Source organism: Lactuca virosa, chromosome 4 (genome assembly GCF_052849685.1).
Source record: "Lactuca virosa cultivar CGN04683 chromosome 4, Lactuca_virosa_CGN04683_v6, whole genome shotgun sequence".
Lineage (NCBI taxonomy): Eukaryota > Viridiplantae > Streptophyta > Magnoliopsida > Asterales > Asteraceae > Lactuca > Lactuca virosa.
In genome coordinates, this window is record NC_136429.1 from 524,043,245 (window position 1) to 524,066,329 (window position 23,085).

Genomic DNA, 23,085 nt, shown 5'->3' on the forward strand with positions numbered 1-23,085 from the left:
TAAAAGAAAATTGTTTAATTTTATTTATTTGAAGTATCCTTACAATGGCATTTGTGGAAAATTGTTGCTTATATGATTCCACTGACAGCAATATTGGAAAATGGATTTGATTCTTTCATTTGTGGTAGTGTCTAAATTTACCAAATCAGGAAAGTTCCTCATCACCCAAGTTTCAATTGGACCGAAACTTGGAATCATGCAAGTTGAATAGTATGATGAATGAGAACTTTCAAGCATTGGAAAATCAAGACTAATTACTTGTTCACATGGATGTGTGAGTCAAGTGAAGGACTAAAGGGATCGAGTACACATTCTTGTGCACTGGTCATGTCCACCACAAAGCTCGTTAAGACTATTTGATTTACTAATGTTTAGTAAATATGGTTATACTTACAAGTTTAAGTATAATTCTGAAACATTGGAAAAGTCTCAATGTATGGCAGAACGAATGGGAAGAATCAAATTAGGCAGAAAGATAAAAGTTTCTCAAATCTGAAAAGATGGGAGAGTACTTTAGTATCATGTTTGTGATCATCTTAATGATTTAGAAATCATATCACAATTAGTCCTCTAAAGGTCATCTTAGTGCATTCTTATGACTAAGAAGAGGAGTCATGAATTGTTGAAATGGTTAGATCAGGAAGATGAGTCATACTTCGTTCCAAAACAATTCTTAGAGTCATACTCCAAGATTGTAACTTGAGTGACATATCTTAAAGAAAGGTTTAAAACACTTGTCAAATGTAAGAGTAAAAGTGTCCTACTCTTGTACATTTGAAATTGGTAAGTTGTGATGTTTTGGATAAAACAAAGACCAACTAAGGCCAATTGTGTGAAGTGTTTGTCTTGAAAAGAATCCGCACTATCTCTTGAATATTTGGCAAGATAGTCTTATATGTCAAGAGGATAGTGGGAGTCTTAAAGATCCTAAAAAGAATTTCAAGAACTAATCAAGAATAAAACCTGAGGTTCTTCACTAGCACACGACTTGAGGTTTATAACCTATCGTGTTGACATATTCTGTGCCCATTCCAGTTAAAGTTGGCTTTGCATAGGAGTTCTGAAAGTTCTCAATTGGTTGCATAACAAATTGGAAGCAATGGCAGGCCCTGTACTGCCAGGTGGCAAGAAGTTAAGATTGCATAAGTTCAGTCCATATGAGTTTGGATTTGTCATTATCCTTGTCTTGTGACTATGGTTTTGACGATTCACATGGATAAGAACACATACACCATAAAATCTAAGGGTCATAAGGTTTCTCTCCGATTCATGAAAATGATGGTGAGGAAACACTTCCACCAAGTAGATTTGAAGCAGATGGCAAAAGGTCTAAACAATTGAGACTATGATTACGACATCCCTTTTCATAGTTCTGAAATTGTTTAGACACACATGCTTGCTATCTAAGGAAAGGTGTATGATTTTGATAAAGTTCTATCAAAGCATCTCGTATCAGAAATCTGAACTTTGGTAAGAAAGTCAATAAAGTATTGATTTCTAGAAGTCCAGCTGATTTTTGAGTACATGTCAAAGCTAGTGGGAGCATAAGTGTTATGCTAATAATCATCATGTTAGTGGGAGCATGATAATTATTGTTAGTGTTGCAAGTTAGCAATGTTAATTATAGAAAACAAAAGTTTCAATTCGTGAGGCTGCAGCGATTGAAAAAGTTGTTTTGCTATAATTAAGGGAGAGGGTATACTTCATTTCAGTTCTAAAGGCTTAGATTGAGACCTTAATCATCTTTAGTCAAGAATATATATATGAATTTCATGTTGGATTGGTTCAACTTAAGGAAATTCTATATATTGCGTTCTCAAAATTCGATTATGATTACGGCATCCCTCTTCATAGTCAAATTTTGAAAACATGGCAAATAAAAATATTATAGCAAAAGACTGGTCTAGAATCATGTCTTTATGTGAGACATCATGAATCGTGTACCATTCGCTTTGGGTACAGGATCGATTACATGTGCTATAATATTTGTCATTTCTAAATTTTTCCAAATGCCCAGAGGCATTAAGAAGGGAAAAGGTCTAGAATTGGATATGACTAAAATGATTAAGCAATTGTCGAGGACAATCTGAGGTTTACCAAAGATTGGTTGCTCAGGGACAGTTGGAAGTATAGTGCTAATTTTGGAAGGACCATATTGACATATTCTGAAAAGAGGCATCTCTTATTCAGAAGTGATAGTCAAAATGAGAATATGGAGTTGTCTCCATATGTGGAAGTTATCTGTGTAAGATTAGAAAACTTAATGCAAGAAGCATGTCCAAAGCAATGTACTTTGAATATGAGACTTAGTTTCCATGGAGTTGATCTCCATTGGAATACCTTATAATGACTGTTGACAAGTCTTTGTGACTTTGTACATATTCATTACAGGAGGGTCAGTGAATATAAGTTTAAAATCTAAACAGATTTCGATAAATGATAGGAATTTGAAATTCTCACATTTTTCGATAAGGATTTGGGAGTGTGAAATTAGAATCATTGAAATTATGTTCAATTGGTTTATTTCACAAAGTAAGGATCATAGACAAACATAGAGTGCATACTTGGTGTATGGCAAAGCTATTGTTTAAGAAAAACATAGTGTACATGCTTGGAGCATGGGACAACTAGTGTTTTTAATTCAAGTATAAAGTTGATAAAACCAAAACAATGAATAATGAGTAATCAGTATGGTGATAAATAAAAGTGTTTATTTATATTCATAGGGTTTGATACCATATTTGATTCATTTATTCTTGTGTTTCACTTTGCATGTTTTGACTTCCAGAATAACTAAGTCGCTCTTCCTGAATGATTAAGTTATTCAAACCATCCACAGTCGGTCATATGTTGGAAGTAGATATGAATCAAGACTGTCATGGGTTGGTTTGTAGAGGTCCAAGTTGGTGGACAAAGTGGTGCTACAACACTCATGAGTGCTCATAAGTTCTGAGTATTGGATTCAACCCACGCTCATTTGAATCACTTCATGGATTTTATCACGAGTGATCATGAGACGATAATATCTTATATTCTTAAAACCTAGAGATATGAGTTGTTACTATGAGTTGGTTATACATTGATTGCACGAAAACACATTGGTAACTCGATGTTATAAAACGTGCCTTTGTGTATGATTCAACAAGTAGTAGAACAAGCCATATGAGTCGAAGTTTATCCATTCCTTTTACCTTCGGGATAAAAGCGATATCTGTGGGCCCCTCGATGATTTAGCGATGACACATGTGAGTGCTTGGCCAAGCCAGGACTGATTTGATTTGTTCAATTAGTCAGTCATCATAAATCGAAAATCGGGAAACAACAAATGGACAGAGAGAATGATTCTAATCCATGTCTCAGTCCATATGATATCTAGAATGGAGGAATATATGATCCCTTATCTAATGGACAAGTCATTGACAAGGTCAGAGTTCGACAGCGGCTTTAAGAGCTACGATTGCCAGTTAGGTTTTGAAGTCATACTCAATAATAGTTTTAGACTTATCCAAGTGGGAGACTGTTGGATTAATGTCTAAGTCCATAACTATATTTGGTATGTACTTGACCCGACCCGGCATGGTCCATTTGGGTTGCACTTCACCGGCACAATTTATATGGATAGTCTTTTGAGAATAGTATATTTATGATTTATATTAATATATTATAAGTTCTAATATATTAATATGGAATCATATTATTTAATTAGTATTGATCAAGAATTAATTTAGAATTAATTAAGTGATCAAAAAGAACTAATTAAATATGGACTCTTATATATATATATATGGAATGGGCCAAGTTCATTTAGGTTGGGCTAAGCTTTCATGGATGGTCCATGGAGCTTTTAACCCATGGATCCTATGTAAATGAAAGGTCATGGGTATTAGGGTTTACATGGATGTAACCCTAATCCTCCATAATATATAAAGGGGTCCTTGGCTCACAAAATTGACACAAGTGTGTGAAAATAAGAGTGGGCCGATTTTAGTGTGCATACATATTCTCTCAAGTTCTTCCAAGGTGTTTTGGTGATTTGTGATTCCATTTGAGGCTTCCACACTATTGGGGCTAAGCTCTTAAAGCTTGAAGACATCAAGCTACATCAAAAGGTATGTCATCTAACTAGAACTTTGTAGTATAGGTGCTTCATAATATGCTAGTTAGGATGAAACCTTGGAATAGTTAATATTTGCATGTATAATAGAGAAAACATAGATCCAAGGTTTATAGGGTTGCATGTACACCATAGGAGTGTTAGAATGCTCAAAAACCAACAAAGTTATCCAAAGCTTATAAACCCTAGATATGGCATATTAAAGTCGAAATAACATATAAAACAGTTTTAGATGATTACCTTTTGATTGTTGAAAGAATCTTCAAGCTTTAAGAGCCTAGTTTCACAAATGTAACTAGATTAAAACCCGCGTTAAACGCGGGAGCATATAAAAAAACATTGAATTGTAAACTTATATTACATCATAGGAAGCATGACAATTAAAAGTAGTTTACCATAGCTATTTTAAATTCATTAACATACATTACAATAGCTATTTTAATTTCATAACAATTAAAACAATAAATAAAAAAACTAATAAATCATAGAATAATATAAAATATTAAAATAGTTCATTACAATAAAAACAACTATGTTCGAATGCAAATTAAAATATATATAATCAGTAATACCGACCTGGCATAGTCACTGTATCAAAATCAGAACGGATTGAAAAAAGTTGTTGAGAATGATGTGCCGGAACCACATACTCAATCGTATTTCCTCTAAAGAAATATAGGGTATTGTTTCTATAATCCCACCATTCATGTGCACTTTCATTGTAAGTACTATCATCTACTTTAACCCACTGATTGTGAATGAAAATCCAAATAGCCCACGAACTATCTCCACTTATAGAGAGATATCCTAATTTTCCGTGAAACTTGATTAGTCTCGATGCATACGGTTTTAATTCATTAATAGTAGAAGGTGCAAATATGAGTATATGTTCTTCAGAATAAATATCAAATCGCAATACGGTATCATTAGATAATAAGAAGTATACGGCACCGCCACTTGTAACTGCCTCATCAGAGACAGGATAAACAGATGATGGTAACCGGATATTTTGAAACTCCCTCCATTGCCATGTAGTAGATGAAAACAATTCTATGTTGTAGTAAGCATAGTCCACTTTTTCCGTAGGCATATCACTACAAATAAAATAACATATAAGTAAATCATAAAGTAAATTAATAACTTAAAATGTACTACATATAAACTCTTACGATGGGTTTGTGTATGACAATCGAATGACCTTGAAATGTAACGGGTTCGAACTGATAACTACCAAAGCAAACTTTGTTGCAGTGTATTCAGAGGTCGGAAACGGTATCCATTTGGCATCTGAAGTCGTTGGTTTGATAACAAATAAAATCTTTGAAACGTATTCATCTAGATCATAGGATTCAAAAAGAAGGAGTCCACACAATGATGATGCTAAAATAGTACAAGTATGTGGTAGCCAATTAATGTCATGATTGTTGCTACCAAAAGACGGAAGAAACTGACGCTCTATATTTCTCCATGGTTTTTTTTGTTGAACGATAATTCCACAAACCACATTATTTCTACGGTTGTAGTTATGAAGAACATAGTTGTTGTATGTTAGATTTCCATAATATGTATTTGTACAACGTACAGTAGCAAATGTTTGTAATGATGTTCGTGAAAGAATTTCAATAATTAGTTCAGAAGTCAATAACGATAACTGCAAAAGAAAGAAATAATAAGATAATAATATTAGAAAAACTTAAAATTTAATATTTGATGACATACGATTTTAATTGATAATAAGTATACTGTTTGTAGCATTGAGGGTAAAGAATTTTACCCGATCCATTTTCATTTTTTTTTTCCAATACATCAATGATTGTGTTGTTAGACGTGATCCTTGAGATATCATAACCTTCTGTTTTGTTATTCAAATTGTCATGTGTAATTTGAATTTTGAACGCCATCTTTTTTTCCAATAGTATATTTAGAGCAGATGGATAAATTTCATTATTACCAACCTAAAAAAAAAGAATGTTTATAAAAATAGATATATAAAATAATAATTTTGTTTTATGTAAATGAAGTTAATATGTATAACCTTATAGAACTCATGAACCAACTCTTGTGCGTTTTTTCTTATAAGCTTCTTTGCGTCAGAATCATATAAAGTAAGTGACGCCGAACCGGTAATATCTTCAACTACAATGGTGATTTTAAAACTGAAAGCATTGATGTAAACATATTTAGTAATATAAATTTATATAATTTAACAGAACAATATAATAATATTTATAAAATAAGTTTCAAAACCTGGGAACAACAGAAATGACTTTGTTTATGCAGCTTGAAGTGTTACAATAAAAAACTTCTTTATCTTGAGACTGATCATGATGGATTAAAATTTGTTTCACGACTTTCTGTTGACATCTAATACAAGTAAAACAGTACCATTCCCCTTCAGCACATACTTGCTTAATCGTACCGACAACAATTAAAGTTTTTTCCTAAAAAATGTTAATGGAAGTTTAAATTTTAGTATAAAATAATAATAATCAAGGAATAAGATATAAATAATACAAAACCAATTTCTCATAATTTATATATTGTAAATGAAAGTGATTTATATATACCTGATGTACTTGTTGGAGATCAGCAATACTATTGAAATCAAAATTATGAAGGAAATCTTCATTTTCGGAGTAGATGATCGATGACGAAGAGTTGCTACAATTAGCAATTGTGGTTTGAGCCATTTATCTGGACAAAAAACAAATATTGTTTGAAATTATATATATATATATATATATATATATATATATATATATATATATATATATATATATATATATATATATATATATAACCCGAATCTAAGATTGCAAAGTTACAAAGTGTAATAACACTTTCAAAGACGTCAATTTAAAAAAAATACAATTCAAAGACGTTGACTTAAAATTTAAAAACAAACAACATATATAAATATTTATATTTAATATGATATTAATGAATTAAAATTAAAAACGAAAATAACTTGTTTTTCATACGAATACATTATTAACCCTAGATATTTTAGGAACGTTGTTATTTATCACTTAAAACTTACAACCTGATTCAAAATCAATAATACAGAGAGTATAAAGTGAAGACGATGAAGACAGAGTATTCAAAAGAATAAACATACCTGATCTTGAAGATCTAATTTTGAAGAGAAAAGAAGACTTGGAGAATAACAGAAAACAGTGAAATTGGCGAAGATGACGACAACAATAGAGGACGGAGGTTCGGAGAGTAGTATGAACAGGTGCCAGTCAGGGACTCAAAGAGTCAACAACAGGTGCAAGGCTAAGAAGATGGTGAAATCGGATACTTGGGAATGACAACTGAGAGGGATTAGTGAGGTATGTTCTAAAAGATCAAAATAATGAGTTTTTGTCCCTAATTTCGTAGATATTTACAACTGATATGTGATATATTGTTTCCTGATTTTCATAGTTTTTGTGAGATTTCTTTCCAAATTTTAAAAAAAAAAATCGTCCCTAATCTTGTACATTTTTATATTTGTTTATCATCTGTATGCATGATAGCACTAAATATCAGCATCGTATCTTCAATATTATGAAGAATAAATCTCGATTTTGTACTTGAGTATGATCACGATCGCAACATTTTCCCTCAAAATCCCTGAGTAATTTCCAATCAAATCGCTATAAAATCGTTTTCATGTGACAAATTACATAATCCATCAGCAAAAGCTTCAACGCAAGTTTCGATTTTCACCAGGGGCATCATAATAAGAATTTCTTGACATCTATGTTTGTGTGATAATGCATTTGCATCACTTATTTGGTTATTTTAAAATCCTTTAACAGTAATGATATCATCTTTATTAACCCTTATGAACTAATCCTATCAAAATATAAAAGAGCTTTGAGTTTAATGTGAAAGAATCACAGGTGGTTGGAAACAATGGGGATTCAAAGGCTGAATCTCAATCACCTAAAGAAGAATTAGCTGAGGTCAGCAACCAGGTAACCGAGGTCAGCCAAGTAATCTCTGATTCTATTTCTGTTGATACTACTATCTCCAATTCTGAAAAGAATGAACTAAAGGATAATGTAATTGCTGATGATGTGAAATCAGAGGTAGATGTTAAGCCTGAAATGGTCTTAGATGATAGCAAATCAGATACCAATGTATGCTTGTTAGGGAAGAAGAAAGAGATACAGTTGGCGATACCTCTGTCAAATATCATGGAAAATGGGAACTCAGACATATGATGTTCGGTGGAAATAAAGTAGGTTGTTATGTATCCATCATTTTTTTGGGGTTGTCTCTTTATAAAGTATGATGTACTTACAGGGGTAGATTGGTCATTTTATCCTAATTCCATAGGAAAGATAGATTTTCATAATTTAAACTGATATTTTGGTTAAAGTTTGATTGATTGAGTTAAATTTGAGTTGTACCATTTGTTAGTCATTTTATCTGTTGCACATGGTTTATTTTCATATGTTTTGAAGCTTATGAATGAATTTGAAAACATGGATCTGATTCGTTAGTGTAAAGGACACTTTAGGGAATGATAATTGCAGCCTTAGAGATGATGAAATTTTAGTTACATATATGTATTCTTTATTTTTTTGTAATAATGTTATGTTTCCATAATGAACCAAAAAATGAAAAGCATTTGTATAAGAACTGTTATTTTGTTTTTTGGTTATATGTTATATCTAAGCATGCTAACTGTTTCGATTAATGCCTCCATGTTTCCTTTGCTTTATCTGAAAAGTTAATTTTTTATTAAAAATCTAAGAGATCAGGAAATCACTTAGATAACATGCAATGCTACTGAAATTGTCTTCAATTTGCTGGATTCTTAGTTGCTACATGGTGTTCTTTTAACTATGGGAATTTGAGTTATGCTACTGGTATTAGCGAAGGGATTGGCAAAAAGATCAATTGGTTACTTTTATCTTTGGTTGATAATGGGTACTGCTCTAATAATGTTGTAAAGTGAAATTTGAATGTTTGGAGATTAATCACAGTCGAATCATTTTTTTAAGGACAAAGGGGCAGTTTGGTCAAAATCTGTTTTGGTTGACTTTCAGACATTTTTTTATTTTCGTATACTTCAATACTTGGAGTTTGAATGACATGGATATGGCTTGGTCCCGCCATTGCATCTGTAATTGGATTGATTTGTTCAGGAAATGGTATAATGAAAATTTGATTGAAGGGTATTTATGTCAACAATGTAAAATTAAGGAAAGTTTTTTTTTCTGGGAGTTCGTATCTCTTTGATTCGATTTTCATTTGAAGTGGAGGTTTTTTTTTTGTAGATTTCATGGGTTTTTTTTTTGTGGTCCTATTCTTGAATAGATTATCAATGGTAGAAGAAAAAGAAAAAAAATGAGAAAAAGAATTTTAATTGGAAATGTAGTAAGACCCCTCCTCAAAAACTATATATATATATATATATATATATATATATATATATATATATATATATATATATATATATATATATATATATATATATATATATATTCCTTGGTCCAAAACTACTTAGTTAATCATATTATTAGCACAATATTCTTTCTGCCAGATTATCTTACTTTTTGTTCGACTTTAATTACATTTTCAGGAAAATCTCAACACAAATTGAATTTTAAAATGGTAATGAACTGTCAAAACCTACTCCACAATAGCAATCTACTTCTGACTAAGAAGCACATTTCTATTTTTATGTAGGTATTCAAGGTTTGTTTGAGTTATTTAGTGTAAATATCATTCAAATAAAAAAGTTCTCAATTTATCCACCTAGTGGATATATCTACCCTTACCTAGTGAATTTTAAATGTACGTTACCAATAATATGAATTTATTTACTTATAAGAAACAAAGGAAAATAATTGTTTATTCAATAAACAATAAAGCTGTCTTTTGCAGGTTTTAGACTTTGGAGTGTTTCATATGTTTATTAAATTAAGACATTTGATTTAAGGGTGTAAAACATATAAAGAAAACACAATCAAGGACCCCGATTATCTAAGATGATATCATAAAAAACGAACATAATAAAATTAAATATGATAAAGTAACATAAAGACACGTCGTTTTATTGATTATATTGATATGTCTAAATAAATAAAAAGAAATGTATGATTATCTATAATCGTTGAAGGACCTCCTTGTACACAACATTTTTTGTTTTATTGGTTTGACGACCTTCCTCATCACATATGAGTACCTTCAAGCCTGTTTTACTTGTCACGCGAGATACAGCTACATATAACTGACCATGAGTAAAGACAGGTCTACGTAAATACAATCCAACAGTTGATAATGACTGCCCTTGACTCTTGTTAATCGTCATGGCAAAACAAACAGCTACGGGAAATTGTCTCCGCTGAAAACGGAAGGGGATTCTTTTATCAGACGGAGTTAATTTCATGCGAGGTATATAAGTAGTCTCATTGAAGAATCTACCAGCTATAATGCGTGCCTCAATGACATGTTTTCCAAGCCTAACTATTTGTAACCTTGTACCATTGCATAGACCTTTGGTTTGGTCAATATTACGAAGCAACATGACCGGAACACCTGTTTTTAATGTGAGTTTATGGTTGGGAATTCCAGATGCCTTAAAAGCATTCAGTACATCCGGAGAGTAAACTGATTCCTCAAAACAATCTGCTGACTCTGTCTCACATAAAGAATCCGAACTCAGATAAGTTTTCCCTTCGTCTTTCATCAATCCTAACATGTAGTCATTGATAGCATCAACTTCTTCATTTGTAGGAACCAAAATAGCCTTATCTTGAAAATATGATGGGTCATCAAGATGATTTTCAAAAGAAGGATAAATGGTCGATACAATTGAATGAATATGGTCACCTGTAGAGCGAATGATAACATCTTCTGGAAATTCAACTTCAGCTTCACCATCATTAGGACCACCAATATTACCTTCACCAATTTTAAGAATCCATTCTGCAAATGCTTTTGTCTCATCCAAATCATTAGTTGGACAACCAACCTGAAGCCTCATGTTTACCGTTAAACGTAAAACTGTACATTCACTCCATAATCTTGATGAATGTAACGATGTCTGCACAATATCCGAACGATTACCTCTTTGTATTACTGGAAGAATTTGTCTAAAGTCACCTCCAAATACAATGGTCTTGCCGCCAAACGCTTTATTCCTGTCAGATGAACGGATAATGTCTCTAAGCGTCCTATCAAATGCTTCAAAACAATGACGGTGCATCATCGGAGCTTCATCCCAAATGATAAGTCTCGCTTTGTTAAGTAGTGCAGCAAGATCACTGTCTGGCGCGATAGAACAAAATGAATTCTCGGTCAAGTTAATTGGGATAATAAATCTTGAATGCGCTGTCCTATCACCAGGGAGCAATAGTGCTGCAATTCCACTTGAAGCAACGTTGATAACAATTTCACCTTTGGATCTAATAGCAGCAGATAAGGTCTTCCAAACAAATGTTTTCCCGGTTCCTCCGTAACCATAAAGGAAAAAGACACCACCTTGGTTGTTGTTAACCGCATTCATAATGGTGTGATAAACATTTTTTTGCTCGACATTTAATTTGGAATACAAATCTTGATGCTCAACTTCAATAACACCAGGATCATAGTTAAGCTCATCTTGAATTAACATATTGCATGACTCTTGAATGTATCTATGATCAGGAAACGGCATATTTGGTATTTGCTTCAAACTCAATCCACAGCTCAATAATGATTTCTCGATGTATGACAAGGTAAGGTTGAAAATTGCATCCTCTTTTAACTTCAAGCCTGAAAATGCAATAGACAACGAAATTAAATATAGTTATAGCTATGTAAATGGCTTATGTTAAGACCTTTATAACGACTATAATTGATGTAATCGCGAGTTGCTTTTTTGTCAGTTTTACATGCATAATGTATAAATGATGGAAAACGAACAATTTTGTGTGAAAATGGCAAAAAAAAATTGTTGATTATGTTTTATGTCAAATTTTTTCAAAAAGGTCATTTTTAAGCAATATACTTCCGTCCAAGGACCATATGTATATGAACAATAATTGGGTTGTTTTGGAATCAAATTAAAATGTAGGGGAAAACGAAATTTTAGGGCAATTAATACAAATGCAATTCCTGGCCCTTTAAATATGACCTATTGTTAATTAGTTTGTATCCGTTTTATTTAAAGTTGAAATTAATTGATTTTCTTTTCAAGAAGAAATTAATTAGTTTGAATAAAAAAAACTATAAATTAGTGTATTTACCTCTGACGCCGATTTCTTGTTCACGAACGTGAATGACATCATCAGAAAGACATTGATATGTTTCTTCAAAAACATGAGCAGGACTTGACAAACTATCTGATGTAATCAACATAACAAAGAGAGACCGGCAGAAAGAAGCTGTGGCCCAATGATGTGTTTCGTTTATTGACGAAATGTACTCTCTATCATCATCTAATAGACCAAGTGCATAGCAAGCATCTTTGTAAGAGTCATGTACGATTCCGTTAATTTTCTTGATATCTTCATAGCATGTAGGACCCTTGATTTTGTTCAGCAAAATCCGTAGGTAATAAATGTCACCAGCCTTGGGAGAAACGTGGTTTAATCGACCGAGTGCCTTGGACTTGGTTTTTCTTTTTGTCCATATCTTATCTGATTTATTCCAAACATATTTAGTTGGGAATTCAACGTATGACAACTTTCGTGCATCTTCATCATGCTTGTTACATTCCATCCAAGCTAAAAATTGAGAAGCAGCGACAGTCGGTTTAGAAACAACCTGATTAAGATGTTGGTTTGGTTTAAAAACAACAGGTTGTTTGTGTTCGAGGTGAAATGACAACCTTTTGACAGGCGGTGTTCGATAATGAATATCATACCCAAAAAGCCTCCAACATGCCTCACATGCGGAAATATAACGACAGTTATAGAACTCACCAATTTCGTCATGGTCGTTATTTTCTATTTGTTGTTTTTTCTTTTTTGTTGGATCAACAATAGATGTTGTTATCCTATCCGGTCCTTTGTTAATATACTTAAAAAGATACTTTATCGATCCAACTTGGTTACACCACTCTAGATTCATGTGAGCTTGATATTGTTTCATAAAGATCTTATTATATGGAACAACATTCCTGAAAAATCAAGAAAAATGTCATAAACAACATTAAATGATAATTTGAAGTTAACATAGGAAGAACATAAGAAAACATATATAATGAGTAATATGTTTTTATAGATTACATTATCCGTTTAAAAATAAAATATTAGTACCATTTTAATTTAAGTTGTTTATTGATATTTATGTATTTAAACATATAATAATATATTTCATAAAAAGGAAACAAATTTAAGGAATTAAAATTTAGTAAATCATTCAAAAGGATTTGTGTATACCTGTTGTCTAAAGAAACACCTTTTTTAAGGACATTATTTCCATCGTTACGTCTCCGGTAAATAGGATAACCATCTTCATCAATATACGTATGATCGGTATATTCCCTTGGAAATCGTTTTGAACATTTGCCTTTTTTCATACACGGCATAAATGGTTGATCGTTGCCACAAGGTCCGTGTATCATGTTATCACAAACAATCTGATACAAATCGGGTTCACTATCCTTGTCTGGCAATTCAGCACATATAACACGGTCTATGTCTTCAGGATTTGGAATTTTAGAATTTTTTTCCAAAAACAGACATACATGACAATGTGGCAGGCCCCTCTTTTGAAACTCAATCGTATATACAACTGTGTGAGCAAAGAAAGCAACCAGGGTTAAAAGATAAAATTATCAAAAAGTTATAATCTTAATGAGTAAAAAATATATAAGATTGATACCTCCAGCGACTTCACCCAAAGTTTTTTCATCCTTCAACTGACTGATTAATGAATCAAGTTTAATTTTGAAAATTCGTGTCAGAATATCTGGCCTGTCTTCCGGTTTAAGATTCTCGGCTTCAACAAATCTAATGACTTCTGGCCATTTAGGATTACATGTAAGGGTTAAAAAAAGATCTGGATAACCAAACCACTTAACCAGAGTCATCGCATCTAAGTAGTTTTGTTGCATGTAACGGCTGCCGCCAGTAAAAGAAGATGGTATAATAATACGGTTTCCCATCAAAGAAGCATCTTCAATGCCATCTTCAGCTGCCTGGGCCAAGTTGCGATAAGGTGCCACGCGTAATGTTGGATGGTTAAACCTAATATATCTAAGTCGTTCATTTTCAACCATTGTATACGAATCAACCAAAAACTGTTGGAATAGTTTTCTTGAACGTAATATCAATGATATTTCATCGGTTCTCTGTTGTATACGATAAGCAAAAAACTCACGCATGGTCAACCTTATTCGTCCATCAGATTCTGGATCTTCAACACCACGATGTAGTATATCGACTCGAAATCCATCTTCGGCATAAGGGAATAATAAAGGATATTGAAGTGCAAGATATTGAGGATGCAACTCATTAATACGTTGAAGTTGTCGACTTTGCGTTTCCAATACGATATCCCTTGAATCATACCCATCAATGTCACCTATAATGAGGGCAGCTACCTCATTTGTGGTAGGAAGATTATACTGCCTACCATCATTTTCTCTTGACCCAATCAATTTCAACCTAATACGCTCTGTTGGATTTGAACCAAAGCGATCACGTGCCATTCTAAATTGTTTAACCAGTGGATTAATGAAATCCAATAAGCCCATCAACTCGTGAATAGTCCAGAACTCAAGAGAAAACGGATTTGCCATGGACTCATTATATGTGGTCTTTTTCTTCTTATTAGACCTACAATAACATAATCAAAAAAATAATGGATATAAATTTTTTGTAGTAATATATATATATATATATATATATATATATATATATAACACTAATGGAGTTATATAATATAGGGTATTAACACACTCGCATGATTTGAATCTGTTTTGAACCTCATGATCTGTATCATATATGTACAACTGGCAAAATCTGGGTGATTCACCCTCTTCGGGAAGTAAGCTGCCTGCAATATGATAATTTTGGCCATGCATTCGATAAACATAAGGACCACCTCCTGAGTTAACGGTGTGATCAATCTTTCCAGCCATAGATGTGAATGCGAACATCATATTGTATCGACGTATATTCTGTATAAAGTTTTGACTTTTTTCCGAAAGACCGCTATATAAATCAATCAACAACTGAGGTGGGTGAATCAGACTAGGTAGTTCAACTTTTCCATTGTAACAACAAATGGAATAACATGTTTTCTTTAAATCCTTATTTCCTCGAATTGCTTCTCCCTGCCACACCTTAGCTTTACATACTGAGCAAACATATACAGCATCTCCAGAATCCAAATAATCTATAAATAAATAAACAAATTTACGAAATTATATTTGTGGTATGCTTTAAATGTAATAGGGTAACGACATTTTATTTGTCATGACAAATAATTTGTGGTGTGGATATAATACCTTTGCTTATTCCGATATATTTAGTATGATTGTTACCGGTTACATCATTCTGAGCATTTGAAGTAGAAGGAATACATATTTGTGTCTTCTTTTTTGTAGAAATTGGTCTGCCTCTTTTTTTCTTTTCTTTATAGTTAACGCTGGTACCACCTGAAAAATGTGTGACTGTATGTACGAATAAAATATATAATAACACAACTGAATGATGAAGTTGATCATTATTAATAGATAAACGATCAAGTTGAACAATATGGGTACCTGAAGGTTCAACGACATCTTCATTCAACTCAAAAAATGGAATATCTTGTGTATTAAATCGTTTCCGTTTCGTTGTTGTTGAATGAGTTGTGTTGTGCTGAATTGTATCTTGGTTGTTGGAAAAGTCTGGAGGTAATTCGGTAAACTTTTGAGCAACTCGACAATTAGGGGGTACGAAGAAACTATTTTCTGAAAAATGAAAATTTGTATGATAATATAGCGAAATATATAAATAAAATATATGAATTTAATACACATAAGCAAATAAAAAAAACAAAAAATGCAATACAAAAGAGACATAACATATAACAAAATGTACCTTTGTGAGAATTTCTTTGTATTGTCTGAGATGATGGTGTTTTCAAAGCATTCGATGAAGAGGGTGAATGAACTAAAGAGGAAAAATATATATAAACATTAAATTAAATAAGATATTAAAGGAAAAATATAGTTAGCCAAATTAGATATTATAAACCTATATGTATTAAAAAAGATAGTTATACAAATTAGATATTATAGACATATATGTATTAAAAATTAAATGTTAAAAGTTTATATATTGGGAAGTTAAAATTGACGTTATATGATTTAAGAAGTGGATGTAAATATAATATAAAAGAAATTAAGAATACTTTACCTTGATTTGTTAGGTGTGAAAGTGGCGATCTTGGGGAAATAAATGTGGATTGAACATTCGGTTGTATGATGTTATGAGACGAGGTAGCCTTAGGTAATTCGGAAAGGTTTCGAGCAACTCGACAATTAGGTGGTATGAAAAAATTATTTTCTGAAATGAAGATTCGTATCATAAACGGAGGAGAAATATTAAAAAATATTAATAGTACAACAGATAAGCAAATATAAAAACGAAAGTGTAATATAAAAGATGCATAACATATAAGAATATGTACCTTTGTGGGATATTGTTTGTAATGTTGAATGTGATGATGGTTTTAGAGCATTGGATGAAGATGATGCATTCACTAAGGAACAATGGTATGTATATCAAAATATCATATGAAATATAAAGAGAAATGAGTTATACAAATTGAACATTATAAACATTCAAGCACTTCAAATACAAACAGAATGCTTAAATATTAATCTTACCATTTGTGATGTCAGACAGTGGTGTTGTTGGGGAAGTGTTGTTGGGTGACACATTAGTAACAAACCTTGTAGGTTTTTTCTTTCCCGAAGCATTTGAAATGTCAGTCATTTCAATATGTTTGATAATTTTTACGTTCTTAGTCATATCTCTGTGTGTATATATATATATATATATATATATATATATATATATAGTGATGATGATGATTTCTAACACTTTAAATAAGGGAACTGGATATTTGAAAGGTTTAAATTTGGTAAAAAATTAATATTGCATATAATTAAATAAAGTAATGAAATATTAGTTGGGTTTAACTTAGGTAAAAAATAAAGTCTTCATATAATTATGGAGGGAATAAATGCAGTATAGAAAAATTGATTTTGATTACATATTCCATGATTTTATTCTGTTACCATATGAAAACGATGCATATTTATGAAAATAAAATTTAAATTTGACTTTAACAAATAAAAGTAGGTGAAATATCATATATAATAAAAATATAAATATATCAATATATATATATATATATATATATATATATATATATATATATATATATATATATATATATATAAATTAGGTAACTGAATATTAGAATGATTTAAATTAGGTAAAAAGTAAAGCATGCATATAATTATGGTAGGAATAAATAAAATATAGATGACATGTATTTTGAATACTTAGACTATGATTTTATTGTGTTACCATATGTAAACGATGTATATTTATGCAAATAAAATTTAAATTCCATTTAGACAAATAAAAGTAGGTGAATTAGCATATATAAAAAAAATTCTTAATTTTCGTGTGTGTGTGTGTGTATATATATATATATATATATATATATATATATATATATATATATATATATATATATATATAATAAATTTATAAAATCAAATGATGAATGAAAGAAAAAAGAAAGAAAATATGCATTAAATCAAAAGAGTTCAATAACTTGAAATTGTCATAACCTCCAATTGTATCATTGTGTACACACCAAATAAAAACTCAATAAAATTTTAAAAACAACCAAAAGATCAATAAACAGAGAATTAAATATGCGACACACAAAAGATTAAAAAGAAAATGTCTATAAACATATCGAAGATGATATGTAAAATTTTGATGGGCGGCTTGATATTAGTCCAACTTTTCCAACTTTGGGATCTTCAAGGTATCCCGTACAGCACAAGTTTTTGAAGAAGACCACTCCAAAGAGTCAGCGTTGGCATCAATCTCAATAGGGCGCTTCCCCGTACTCGATGATGGTGTTACAGCTTCAAGGTCAACAACATCAAGATTGTCATCATGCACAGAATTAGTATTTTCCTGCAGAAAACAGAAAATAATAAATATCGATCAAGAAAAATATAAAACAAAACATACCATATTTGCATAAAGTCATGAAAAATGAAAGAAAAATATATTGAAGAAAGGGCACAGGGTTTGACTTTGGAAATATATGAGACAGTTACCAACCTTATTTGACTTGTTAATAGGAGTACCACTATCATTTATATTATCATGTTGATGATTTGGTGACCGTTTTGTCACCTCAGCAAGAACCCTTTCATCATCGGTTAACTTATGCACAGTGTAAGCACGATAGTTGTTCTGCAGATTGAACATGGAAATCTGAACTTTGAAGACAAACTTCTTATTTAGAAGAATTTTGAACTCATCAGGTATCTGTTGTCGCCCTTGGTCCTAATTTACATTATAAAATGGTTAGAAAAGTTAAAGAAGAAAAATCATATATGTCAATCATTTAAATAACGGAGATATATTATAAAACCTTAGCTATTTTGTCCATCAACCATTGGTTTCCACGATGAATAAGATCTTTTACATGACGCTCAAACAATACAAACGAAGAAGAGCCACTTTCATCTTGCACACAAACTACTATCCTAATCCTAAAAGTTATAACATAATACTTATATTTAGCTTGACATACACAATGAAATATATGAAAAATGTAAAATACATGCATAGTCAAAGAGATAATAATTACTTACTTTCCAAATACATCAGAGACAAATCCACAACCATCACAGTGAAAAGGGTCAGCATCAACATCATCATCATTTTTAGTAACCTTTTTAGAACAATCACGACAATAAAATGAATACCAACCATCATCCATATCAAAACCAATGATAGTAGCGATAATGGTTAAACCAACTTCCTGTTTCATATATAGGAAAAAAAAAGGAATCATATTAAAATATTATTTCATATAAATTGTAGATATAAAATCAAAACAATAATAGAATGCGGAAACTGTTATATAAAAATGTTAAGTAAACCTCATTAAAATCAGGAATTTCATCAATGTTTTTTATCTGAAAACGGAGGTAGTAATCCTCTGGATTAGCCACAACGGTATCTGAGTTGAGCTGGGATGTACGGCTAGAAGACTCAACATTCGTATCCAAAGCATTAAGACTACATAAACAAAAAAGTGATGTTATTCAACAAAAGTAATGATTTAGTAAGATAAATGTGTTAAAAATGGTAAATAACATACTTTGATTTGAACTCCAAAATCTGAGGCATGTCATCATTTATATGCAATCTAGACCCAAACAAACAATTACCAACTTGAGGCTGACCTGCAAGAAAAAAGTAAAATAATATTGTCAGTAATTACTTTGAAGTTGAAATGATAATTTGTTGTAAAAAAACACTTACCACCCCAAATTTTGAGTTTGGCCAAACGTAGCAGGATAATAACAGGAGCAGTGTCATTATTATGTTGTGAAATGTAAGTATTCAGCTTCATTGCAAAACTGCCCCACAAAGCGACTGCAATTCTCGTACCACTAAATATGCATGGTGGTTATTAATGAAAGATAAATATAAACGGGGGAATGTGTAATAATAATACGAATGTGTACCTTAAATCCTGAGCAACCAGATTCATTAACCTTTTCTCTCTTCCATACTCAACAATGACTCGCATGGGATCAGTTGACACAACTTCACCTAGAAAATCTATGTGAAAAAATTTAATAAATTAGTAATAATAATCCAAATGTGTATTACATTAAAAATTGAAGTATAGAAATAAGTTAAACTAACAACATAACATACCAAATGCAACACGAGTGTCAAAGTTCCTGGCTAGCAAATCTGGGAAAGAGATAAAATGATAAGGATCTACTGTATCAACAAAATCATTGGATACACGAACTTTTGTGGTTTTGTAGAAATTGATTTTATGTTTATGAGGGACAAGCATGTATTCACTTTCATTGCTAGCCATAGCGAAGTTACTGATCTCCCGGACAGCTCCTTCATCGAATAGGGATTCAAATATAGGAATAAGATTTTTTTTATTGTTGCTTGAATTCTACTTCCCTGTAGGTGACAATGAAAGATAAAAAAGTGTAAAAAAAATATTAAAAAAAAGGAACAATAAGAGATTTCATTACATAGACTAAAGTTTATTTTTAAAAATAATACAGTTGATTATTAAAATTGTTAAAATTGTATGAATAGAAGTAAAAAAGCATAACAAAAATCGAATTTCAATTTTTTTGAATAGAGATAACATAAGAAATTGATAATCTAAAAAACAAATGGTGTAAAAACAGTACCTCCTGGTCAATTAAAATCATGTTCAGGCTTGCGATCATATTAGGATTGTTTATATAGGTCGGCTTCCAAAGCATGATGACTTTAACACGTATGTTCCAAGACTCTTTAGATGCGTTGATTTCAGCAACCTTATCAAAGACGACCTGATCTGCATTGTTAGATGCCATGGAATACTATTATCTGCAATGGAAGGGGATAATTGGTTAGAGAGAATTTTGATTTGTAATGAAAAATCGTAGACAGTATATTTATAGGGAAAAATAAATTTGGTTAATGCTGATATCACATAAAGATTTTGGAATGTAATATCATTTCCATACTTAAGATGTGTTTTAATTATGGTATGATATCCAAAATAATATCAATATACCATGTCTAATATAAGGAAATTATATAATAAATATACAATATTTTCATAAATATTGTATGATATCGAAAATAATATCAATATAAGATGGTTAATATATTTTTACAAAATATAGGAAAATATAAATTTGGTTAACGCTGATATGACATAAAGATTCTGGAATGTAATATCATTTCCATACTTAAAAGATGTTTTATATATGGTATGATATCCAAAATAATATCAGTATACCATGTCAAATATAAGTAGAAAATAGATAAAATCATACTATCTTTTAAAATATAATAATTACCATATAAAAACTGCAAATTTGAAAAGCTTGTAGAATAAGGAAAAAATAAATAAAATCATACCATATTTAAGATAATATTTACCATATAAAAAACTGTAAATTTGAAAAGCTTGTAGAATAAGAAAAAAATAAATAAAATCATACCATATTTAAGATAATATTTACCATATAAAAAAACTGTAAATTTGAAAAGCTTGTAGAATAAGGAAATTATAGAATAAATATACAAGGAAATTAATCTATCCATAGTGTTCCTGAATCCAAGGAAATTAATCTATCCAGAGTTATGATTTGTTTGATTGAAAATGGATTTGGAAAAACACAAAAGGGTGTTTGACTTTGGATTAACCTGTTCTTATTGTGTTGTTGTGATCATTGGTGGCAGAAACTCCATGGATGAGTTCTTGTTCAACTGTTACTTATATGATATATATCGAAATCAAAATCAACATGGAGTAAAACAGAAACCCAAACACAAAAAGAGGAGAAGAAATTGAAGATCAAACGGAGCAAACCAGTGAGCTTTAAAGAAGATAACCCCAACATGGGAGTTTATGATGCCCATGCCCAGGTGTCGGCTTAACATCATTCTGTTCTTGTACCACTTCTTCATCAGATGTTTTTGCTGATGTATTTCCAAACCTGTAGATTACATGACACATCTTTTCTTTAAAAAAAACATGTGTTTCATATATCGATACATAAAATAAGAATTTGCCTTTCTATAGAATCGACAATTTACTCCAATGAATTACTAAGGGATGCCAACAATATAAGTTTGTTGTTAACACAAATTAAAGACTCCTGAAAGAAGAGATATCTTATCTTATTGTAATCTTCTATAAAACAATAACTTAAATTTTTAAAAGGAATAATAAGACAGATCACAGACCTGTTTGATTGGCCTTAGTTTCATGACAAGAGCACTAATTTCCAATTCAAAACCATCAGATTCAGCATCAGCAATATGGTTATCTTCATTGGCATGAGCATGAGCAAGTGAAGTTCGGCTGTCGAATGAAATTGGTCATTTAGCGTAGATATCAACAAAAGGTGGAAATGGAAATAATTTGAAGAAATAGCTGCAGGATTTCTTGAAATTATAATTACAAGTAAATTATGCCAAAAATAGAGATTATGGAGAAAGTGAGAAAAAGCAAAACCTGGATAATAAGGCCGAGGCCAAGAAGGAGACTGAAATTCTTCTTGAGAAAATCGACATCTTTCTTTACAACTTGTACGAAATGCCCAAAGCTTCTCCCAAATAGAGAAAAGAACATTCTTCTAGGTTTTCATAAGTCAAAAAGAAAAAAACCCTAATAAGTCTTGTCTCCATTAAATCCATTAAATAAAAAAGATACAATATTTGAATTTTCAATACCTTGAGACAAAATCGAGAAGATACATCTTGATCAAATACTCCCAATGCAATGACAGGAAGCGATGTGAAGAAGACATTGTAAAGAGACAAATACCAATCATTATACGCAGGTTGAGCTGAGAATGATGCATAAGCTTCATACAAGAAAATCGTGGTTCCAAATACGATGTTTTTATAGAAAAAATAGCATATCTGCAAAAATTAAACCAACAAAATCAATCAAATATTCAATATACGACATACCCTTGTGCATCAAATTTGGGGATTTTTTTTACAAAATTCTTAACATTGAAGAAATTCTTCGGTAAGACCAATGTCCATGGACTAATAGCAATTGTTCCAAAAACCGGAATTGAGCAATTGAGATGTCGCTCGACATAACCGCCTGCATTCCCTCAACTCCACTGATTCCGATTCCGATGTCGGCTTCTTGAATCATTCCGACATCGTTAGCTCCATCGCCGATTGCTAATGTCGTCTTTCCGGTTCCCTCTTTAACAAGTCGTGTAA

At 31.3% G+C, this 23,085-nt stretch overlaps 3 protein-coding genes across 3 annotated transcripts; all 3 read right to left on the reverse strand.

Annotated features, from left to right (window-relative positions):
• Window positions 1-10,220: 10,220 nt before the first annotated feature.
• Window positions 10,221-17,034, reverse strand: LOC145107125 (uncharacterized). Its single transcript, XM_079043990.1, has 10 exons — window positions 16,926-17,034; window positions 16,727-16,798; window positions 16,135-16,206; window positions 15,816-16,004; window positions 15,558-15,722; window positions 15,007-15,445; window positions 13,928-14,883; window positions 13,483-13,837; window positions 12,346-13,220; window positions 10,221-11,872 (listed from the first exon to the last, which is right to left on the reverse strand). The coding sequence occupies exons 1-10, from the start codon at window positions 17,032-17,034 to the stop codon at window positions 10,221-10,223; spliced, it is 4,884 nt and encodes a 1,627-aa protein (XP_078900116.1).
• A 964-nt stretch (window positions 17,035-17,998) lies between these two features.
• On the reverse strand, window positions 17,999-18,609 carry LOC145103693 (uncharacterized). The gene is made up of 2 exons (XM_079040979.1): window positions 18,412-18,609; window positions 17,999-18,261 (listed from the first exon to the last, which is right to left on the reverse strand). Exons 1-2 carry the CDS (start codon window positions 18,559-18,561, stop codon window positions 18,073-18,075), a joined length of 339 nt encoding a protein of 112 aa, XP_078897105.1. The 5' UTR covers window positions 18,562-18,609; the 3' UTR covers window positions 17,999-18,072.
• A 442-nt stretch (window positions 18,610-19,051) lies between these two features.
• LOC145103694 (uncharacterized) lies at window positions 19,052-22,471 on the reverse strand. Its single transcript, XM_079040981.1, has 11 exons — window positions 22,358-22,471; window positions 22,087-22,204; window positions 21,710-21,836; window positions 21,544-21,606; window positions 20,535-20,715; window positions 20,029-20,295; window positions 19,833-19,929; window positions 19,627-19,757; window positions 19,463-19,547; window positions 19,242-19,380; window positions 19,052-19,116 (listed from the first exon to the last, which is right to left on the reverse strand). The coding sequence occupies exons 6-11, from the start codon at window positions 20,198-20,200 to the stop codon at window positions 19,108-19,110; spliced, it is 633 nt and encodes a 210-aa protein (XP_078897107.1). The 5' UTR covers window positions 20,201-20,295; window positions 20,535-20,715; window positions 21,544-21,606; window positions 21,710-21,836; window positions 22,087-22,204; window positions 22,358-22,471; the 3' UTR covers window positions 19,052-19,107.
• Between the last annotated feature and the right edge of the window lie 614 nt (window positions 22,472-23,085).

Coding starts and splice junctions, on each gene's coding strand:
- LOC145107125 (XM_079043990.1), bottom strand. CDS start 17,034: ATGACTGACATTTCAAATGCTTCGGGAAAGAAAAAACCTACAAGGTTT. Junction 13,838..13,927: donor TTTGGGTGAAGTCGCTGGAG/GTATCAATCTTA, acceptor TTGCTCACACAG/TTGTATATACGATTGAGTTT. Junction 13,221..13,482: donor GGTGTTTCTTTAGACAACAG/GTATACACAAAT, acceptor TTGATTTTTCAG/GAATGTTGTTCCATATAATA.
- LOC145103694 (XM_079040981.1), bottom strand. CDS start 20,200: ATGGCTAGCAATGAAAGTGAATACATGCTTGTCCCTCATAAACATAAA. Junction 19,548..19,626: donor CAAACTCAAAATTTGGGGTG/GTAAGTGTTTTT, acceptor TTTTTCTTGCAG/GTCAGCCTCAAGTTGGTAAT. Junction 19,381..19,462: donor ATTTTGGAGTTCAAATCAAA/GTATGTTATTTA, acceptor TTGTTTATGTAG/TCTTAATGCTTTGGATACGA.
- LOC145103693 (XM_079040979.1), bottom strand. CDS start 18,561: ATGTTCAATCTGCAGAACAACTATCGTGCTTACACTGTGCATAAGTTA. Junction 18,262..18,411: donor CTATTAACAAGTCAAATAAG/GTTGGTAACTGT, acceptor TGTTTTCTGCAG/GAAAATACTAATTCTGTGCA.